Consider the following 8,553-nt stretch of genomic DNA (forward strand, 5'->3'; position numbering starts at 1 on the left):
ACATAGAAGCAAAGTATTTAACATTGACTGGTGCACATACACAGACACACACAATATATGTGCAGTGCGTGTCTGTCTGTATGCATCTGTGTTCGTGCGTTTAGGAGTGTGTTTGGTGTTTGTTTGCTTGTGTGTGTGTGTGTGTTTGTTTGTTTGCTTGTGTGTGTATTTCATAAAAAAATTACGATAGGAGTTTTATGAATACGTGTGTGTGAGTGTGTGTGTGTGTGTGCGCGCGCGTGTGTGAATATCATCTCGTCAAATGAGCGATGAAATGTCGTCACTTTGATCTTAATGGTTTTCCGTATTGCAGCTCGTGCTTTATCATCTTAATTATTCATATGAGGGTTTACATCTAGCCAAATATTTTAATTTTAAAAATATTTTTATTCGTCTTCGTTGAATAAACACTGAAATGTATGGAATAAATAGACGATAGTTCAACGAATGAAGGTATGAACTTAAATGAATAAGGAGCTATTAAACTAATTGGCAGAAATATAGAAATAAAATTTTTATCTAAATGTGAAACTACACACAAACAAACACACACAAACCCACACACACGCACACACACACACACACGCACACACACACGTTCACACACACACACACACATTGGCAAGATAGAGAGGTTAAAACATTTAAAAAGATATAAATAGATACTCTAATATATATATATATATATATATATATATATACAATATTTAAAGGTGAAAATATATATTCTACAAAATGTAAGTGGAATTATTTGTAATATTGTGAATTATTCGTAATATTGTCGTCTGTATACAAACACATATTTGCGTGTTGTGTGTGAGTTATAAATGTTGGCAAATATGTGTGTATGTGAGTGTGTGTAATTTTACACATATATGTTTCCCATGTGTTATGTATGTATATAAGTGTCACATGTGTTTTAATATTATATGCGATTGCTTATATAGGACGATGTGTGTTTATTCATGTGTTATATTATGAATATTGTTGGTGATATTGTGTGCCATATGAGTTGTATACGTGTTTTATGGGATGTATTTATGTGTGTAGTGTTGTGTGTACGAGTGTGTATGTGTGTGCTTTTGTTTGAGTGTGTTATGTTGATTTAATTAGTTGAATATAGTTGTACAATAAAAAAATTCAGAATTCTGTGGCATGTTTCTAATGTTCTAAACAAGTGTTCTAAAGATTTTTTTTTATATAAAAATTAACAATATTTTGTTGTTGTAGTTGTTGTTGCTTTGCTGATGTTATTGTTTGTGATGATAATTTTCTTTGTAGTGATCTTCTTTTTATGATGATGTTTAAAATGATGATGATGATGGTCGAGTGGTTGCAGCTGCTACTACTGCTACTACAACTGCTGGTAAATATGTTGTCGATGATGATGTTGCGGATGGTGACGTCATTTTCGATGTTCTTGTTGTTGTTGTTAATGTAATTTTTGATGTTGTTGTAATTTTTGATGTTGTTGTTGTCATTTTTGATGTTTTTGTTATTGTTGATGTCATTTTTGATGTTGTTGTTATTTTTGATGCTGTTGTTGTTGGCATTTCTGAAAGTTGTTGATGTCATTTTTGTTGTTGTTGTTACTGATGTTACCAAAATCTAAAAATCACTACTGCTGTTATTGCTATGTAAGAAAAAAAAACACAAAAATAGCCATTCACCCGATTTAAATAGCATCATAACTTGATGTAATTGATGTAATGGTCATTGTTCTCGTTAGCCTACAGGTCATATCAATAATAATAATCATCATTATCCTTATCACAGCCATAAGTGTTATTGTTGTTATTATTGTTCAGGTTATTGTTGATGTTATTACCGAATATATCACGGTCATATTGCTGATCAAATTTATTATTATCATTGTTATTATTATTATTATTATTTTGCTTGAGGCTACTTTTGTTTATGACTTCATCATTCACATATGCATCATCATCATCATTATTATTGTTGTTGTTATTATTATTATTTTGAACTTCATCCGGTTGTAAATTTGCTGGTATTTGTAGGTTATTATTATTATTCGTCTTATTATCATTATTATTCATTTTATTATTATTATTACTTATTTTATTATTCCCAATACTTCTACCGACGACATAATCGTTTTCCGATCTTTGGTTGCTACCATCGAAATTACCTAGACCGCCCATTCCGAAATCGATGTTTCCGGTACCGTTATTCACGAAACCGACACTTCCGAAACCGATTCCGACACCGAAAATATCGTCGTTGTACCTCGCTTCTTGATTATCCGACAGTCCCATGATTCCAGACAAAAAGTCATCCATCGGATGCTCCAGTTTCGAATACTGGCCATCTCCAGATGGACCGACAACCGGATGGATTGATAGATTGAGAGTTGTATTGGATAATTGGGATCTAGGATTTTTATGAAAAGTTTCATGTAAAATTTTTTTTTTCTTATTTTTACTTAAATACCAAAAAATGATGATGTTAATAATAATATAATATAAATAATGATAATTGTTATTATTATTATTGTTATTAATATTTTTATTCTTATTAACCTTTTTCTTCGTTTGATCACAAAATAGACGATGACACCTATGATGGCTGCAAGAACCAGAAAACCGATCACTGATCCAGCTATAATGCCAACGGTTTTGGCATTATATTCTTATAAGTATAATTGTTGTTATTTTAAGTTTTATAATTATTATTGAAATGATGACGAAGATAATAAAGAGGCAGAAACACACTATAAACGCAAAATTAAACATCTACAACTAAAACATGAACCCAAAATTGAAAAACACCTAAAACCAAAAGACTTCAACATAAATAAACCTGGGTCATTGGTCACTCGATTAGTCATAGGAGTAACAGTGGGTATAAAGAGGGTTGTTCCATCCGTGTTTGAGTTTGAAATAACATTAGTAGCAGCAGTTTCAGCTTCAATGTTACTTCTAGTAGTCGTTGTTAATTCTGCTTTAATAGTAGTAGCCCTTGTGGTAGCCACACTTGTTTTTCTAGTGTCTATAGAAGCGTTTGACGCTATGAAATGAGATTATTATAAAACATGGGATCGAAACGTCATATGCAATTTTAGTAATTTGATTTTTATTATCTATCGTTTCATCTCATACATAAATTAATAAAATAAAGTCGAAAGACGTGTGTTTTTTTTTATTCTTCATATAAATTTTTAAGAATAAAATAACTAACAAAATATCGGGTCCATGCAAATGAAGTTATGTGGATCAACGCAGGATCCAGAAAACCAGTTTATCTCAACCAAGTTGTAGACAACGTAAGCGCATGAGAAGTATGACATCGGCTCGTTTTTAGCCCATGATGTATAGGTTAATGGGGTTCCTAGAAGATTTTTTAAGGTTGTGAAATTTATTATTTGGGAATATTTGGAAAGTTTAATTTATTGTTAGATAGCATTTGGAAAAATGTTTGAAACAAAAAAGCTCTTTTCCACTGGTTTTAAGCCCTGAATTATTATAAAAGTTGAACCAATAAAAAATAAGAGTCTAACCATCCGTCCAGCCCCATGCACCATTAGTTTCTTGCAGTCCCATCGTGAAATAGTAACCTTGCAGTGGATGTATACTGCTGTCCCAATTAACTATGGCATCAGAGAGCAAGTTCTTCATCTTGGAATTATAAATTTTTATCAGTACTTGCTGATTCGAGGCGCAGTAGTTTTCAGCGTTTTGGATTGAATCAGTCCTAATTGCTTTGTCAGTTCCGTAAAAATAAAAGCAGAAATCTTTCCCATCTTCCCAAATGCCCGAGCTACACTGTGACTTTAAAAACACCGCCATGATTGGCATATTAAGCATGGAAAAGATGATGATCGTGCTGATGGCTGTGGTCGGATTGGAAAGGAAATTTTGATTTTGTTGGCTGGCCATTTTTTTATACTAACAAATTTTTTCATTTGATAAGTTGAATTTTAATTTAAATTTAATTTATCTTGTTCTGAAGATTTTGATCCAATATTAGCGACAAGAACACAGAGATTTATAGCTAATCAATGTGACGTGAAATTATTCTTGACAAAATAATATTCTTTCAATTTAATAAACTAAAATTTACAATTAAATATAATTTATTCATAATAAAAACTATCATAAAATTCAACTTGATGTGTGTGTGCTAATAAAGTGACAATATCAAGCCATTGCAGTTTTCTATTGTGTTAAACTGATTGCACATAACCCTAACAAGCAACACAGGCAAAGACATACAGCAAACAATGGTAATAAAAAAATGTATTTAATAAAATAAACCACAATAAAATAAAAATATGAACAATAATAATAAAAATAATCACAAGATATCGAGGTAACATTAATAACAACATTATTCATAACAGGAAGTTTCAAGATAACACTAATACCGTTAGTTTAATATAAATATAAAATATAAATGAAAAAAATTATGCACATACAAGACAAAAATATTATACAAGAAAAAATAACAATTATATTAATACTAAGTAAGATTATAACAATGTGAGAATTAATATCTGCAGTAGTGTAGCACTAATGAGTGGCTGAAAGATTCAAAATAAAAAAGTAATGTAACTTGTGGGAAAAAAAGAATTGTTGTCTCAGTGATGAAACTCTTCAAAAAAAAAGATGGAAATAGAAAAAAAATTACGTTAAATTCAACGCAGAACCGATCATTGCTGGTGTAGGTGCTGAAAACATTAACAATTAAGTTTCATAGAGGTCGCCTTCAAAGTATTTAAGGGGTCTCCACTGAATATTTAAAGGGGCTTTTATTTCTTTTTTAAAAAGGGCCTTCACACCTATAAATCCAGCAAACCTGACTGCTACTACTGCTGCTGCTACTATTATTATTACTAATACTTCTGGTACTACTACTACTACTACTACTACTACAACTACTTCCACCACCACTACTATTATTATTATTACTATTACTACTTCTACTGCTGTATAATAATAATAATAATAATAATAATAATAATAATAATAATAATAATAATAATAATAATAATAAAAGAAATAAATCATTCACGACTCAACTGACTCCAACTGCGAGTAGCACTAAACTATAATTAGAATTAAAAGTTGAAACGTGAAAATCATAGAACCAAAAATCCCACTATTTTAAGAAATTTAATATAATTCTCCCTCTGCTTCCCTTCTTTTTTTCTACTATCAACCTAACCAAACGAAAAAATTGACAAAAAACATCAAAGCAACACATTCTTCTAACCAAAACATACCAATTATTCTCTTTTTTATTCCTTTTTTCTTTCATTCTAACTTATTTTCCTAATCTTTTTATAAATATTCAAGTTTTTTTCTCTTTTATTTCCTCTTTTCTATCAATACTTGTTTTCTTCTCACTTCCTCTTTTTCTTTTTACGTTTATCTCTCTCCCTTTCTCTCTCTTGTTTTCTCTCTCTCTCTTTCTCTCTCGTTCACTCTCTTTCTTTATTTTTTTTTTCAATCTTTCATCCCATCTTCCGTATATTTCATTCATTTTGTCTATACATCATCGTTTATCCACTTCTGATAATTACACTTTAGTATATAATTATTAGGACGTAATCAATATATGAGCCCTCTTATAATAATTATAACAACTTTTGCTAAATGAGCCAAATTAAAAAAAACAAAATAGAAAAAGAGAGAGAACGAGAGAGAAAGAGAGAAAAAGAGAGAGAGAAAACAAAAGAGAGAGAGCTAGAGAGAAATAAATGTAGAAATGAAAATGAGAGCCACATTTTAGGCCAAATTAACCTTAGTTTTATTGTTCTGATGGAGACTAGAACAGTTTTCTGTTCAAAATCTTTACAGATTTACATAAAATTTTTGTTAATTTCATTATTAATTTATATAATTAACTTGAAAAAAAATGTAAGAAGGCATTTTTATATTGTCAAATTCTTTTTTATAGATAAAATCCATTTATTTGATATTACACAACTTTTTTTATCGCAACATTACGTTATGAAAGCGGCTTCCGATATGTGAATTTTACTCGGAGTATTTTAAAATCTGTAATTGTCATTAAATGTTTCAAAAATCTTTGCTTTAATATATAATTAATTATCCTTCCAAATCGAGTTTAAGTTTAAATACTATAGTTCAATTACTACATTCAATTTTCCTATTAATTAGTTATGTTAAATTTCAAACGCTTCTAGCCTATTAGTAGGTTACGATTGTTATATTTTGTGTGCTATAGCTCAATTTCTCTAATCATATTCCACGGTATTTTTTAAAATATTGAATAAAAGCATCTATAGACATAATCTTTTGTCGAAAATGTAATTTTTTTCAATAAAAAATCAAAAAACTACATTTTATAAGTTGCTTTATTCAACAGAAGTTCTCACACGAAACATTTAACGGCACATCAAATTCACGCAGCATTTGAGAATAAAATTATCTCATTCACAGTTTTAAATCAAATATTTTAAATAAAATTGAGTCAATTTTCTGTAAACAAACAATCAAAATGATATCTAAGGCAAGATTTAAGTTAGGGGTGGCTAGGTAGGGTAAGCAGGGCCCTCGTGACCCTCAAAAATGGTGGCCTCCAAAAAAAAGATAACGTATTCATTACAAATACTATTGTTTCGTTAAATGCTTGTTAATCACCGGTCTTAATGAAGAAACTAGCAAAAAATTTGCGACCTTTTGGATTATTATGGACCACCAGTTTTTCATTGCCCCACGAATTCTACCCCTGTAAACCCTTGGCCTCGTCATGAAATTTTATACATCTAGCAACAAAGTTAATTTATCTATATTTTCGTATTTGAATAAAATATATTTTAATAAAATCAAATAAATTTGAAAAAAGTTAGAATTTAAAAGAAATAAAATCGAGTAAAATTTAATTGTAATCATAAAATAGAAACAATGTATGTATTAAGTCAAATTGATAATTCACCATTTTTGAAATTAATTTTACAAAAAAAAAATAATAAATAATAACAATTATTATTGTTATTTCTTTTTTGAGAGCAATATTTAACGAATAACTTCCTTGTTTAGCATAAGCACAGAACAGAATATTGCAACGAGTTAATCAGCTGACAATGGATATGTGTATATGTATGTACACACATATGTATTGCTATGTGAAGAGTTAGGTTCAATATCATTCATTTTATATGTACACATCATTTATTTACTACCAAGTGACACACATACACATAACACTAGCAAACACACACAACACACACACATACATATACACACACACACAGAGTCATTCACACACACACAAATTCGTCAAAAACAACAATATGATAATTACGATAAAGTTGATAATACAGGAAAATGCTCATGGGAAAAGAATGCAAATAAAATAGTTTGGAGTAGATGATTGGGATAAAATTGTTGAACAAAAAATAAAGATGACGAGGACGACGAAGATGATGACGAAGAAGATGATGACGAAGAAGATGATGACGAAGAAGATGATGACGAAGAAGATGATGACGAAGAAGATGATGACGAAGAAGATGATGACGAAGAAGATGATGACGAAGAAGAAGACGAAGAAGAAGATGATGATGATGAAGATGATGATGACGAAGAAGATGATGACGAAGAAGATGATGACGATGAAGATGATGATGACGAAGAAGAAGATGATGACGAAGAAGATGATGAAGAAAAAGATGACGAAGAAGAAGATGATGATGATGAAGATGATGAAGAAAAAGATGACGAAGAAGATGATGATGATGATGAAGATGATGATGAAGAAGATGATGATGATGAAGATGATGATGATGAAGAAAATGATGATAAAGAAGATGATGACGACGAAGATGATGAAAAAGACGATAATGAAGAAGATGACGAAGAAGAAGATGATGATGTTTAACTGCCCCTAAACTCAAACTCCTCATCAACGCCGTCAGCCTCGAACATGTTGTCAACACTTTTTCTATTCAGGGTCACGTCAACATGGTTGATATTTTTATAGACAGGATCGTCACTGCTCTTGTATTTTTCTTCTTCTTCGTCATCATTTTTGTGAACTAGTGCTTTTATGAAATCTATTTCTACATAATTTAGAACATTCTTATCGCCCATGTGATCGTTACTTTTAAGTTCTTTGCCGCCGTTTTTGTGGCCACTATTCGTGGCCATGTTGATCACCTCGGCATATTGCGGGCCCAAGTCGGTTGTTGTTGTTGTTGTTGTTGGTAGTGGTGGTTTTGTCGTTGTTGTTGCTGTTGTTGATGTTTTTGGTGGTGCTAATGTTGAAGCCGGAGTTGATGAGGTTGTTGAGTCGTGACACATGTAGGCCGGTGTCGTGTTCGAGTTGTTTCCTAGACTCTGGTTGTCTAGTAATCTGGAATGGTAGAAGTTGTAGTGGATAGTTTTTAATCTGTTAAATATACTAAAAATTGTACGGAATTTCTATGAGACAATTATTATTAGCTACCAAAAATAAAACTATTCACAGAAAAATAGTGGACAAAGTACAAAAACAAAAACAACAACAACAACAACAACAACAATAATAATAATAATTAATAATAATTAATAATAATTAATAATA

The 8,553-nt window shown here is 30.6% G+C and overlaps 2 protein-coding genes across 2 annotated transcripts in view; both read right to left on the reverse strand.

Annotated features, from left to right (window-relative positions):
- Window positions 1-1,742: 1,742 nt before the first annotated feature.
- HELRODRAFT_182585 (hypothetical protein) lies at window positions 1,743-3,899 on the reverse strand (the record flags this gene model as incomplete). The annotated part of the gene is made up of 5 exons (XM_009032831.1): window positions 1,743-2,394; window positions 2,544-2,652; window positions 2,824-3,012; window positions 3,202-3,351; window positions 3,521-3,899. The coding sequence occupies 5 exons, from the start codon at window positions 3,897-3,899 to the stop codon at window positions 1,743-1,745; spliced, it is 1,479 nt and encodes a 492-aa protein (XP_009031079.1).
- A 3,966-nt stretch (window positions 3,900-7,865) lies between these two features.
- HELRODRAFT_182586 (hypothetical protein) overlaps window positions 7,866-8,553 on the reverse strand; it is a gene marked incomplete at both ends in the record, with an annotated part of 2,160 nt that continues 1,472 nt past the window's right edge. The window contains one exon of the mRNA XM_009032832.1: window positions 7,866-8,335. Coding sequence (XP_009031080.1) covers window positions 7,866-8,335 — 470 coding nt within the window. The remainder of the gene's footprint in view (window positions 8,336-8,553) is intronic.

Source organism: Helobdella robusta (genome assembly GCF_000326865.2).
Source record: "Helobdella robusta unplaced genomic scaffold HELROscaffold_88, whole genome shotgun sequence".
NCBI classification, from domain to species: Eukaryota; Metazoa; Annelida; class Clitellata; order Rhynchobdellida; family Glossiphoniidae; genus Helobdella; species Helobdella robusta.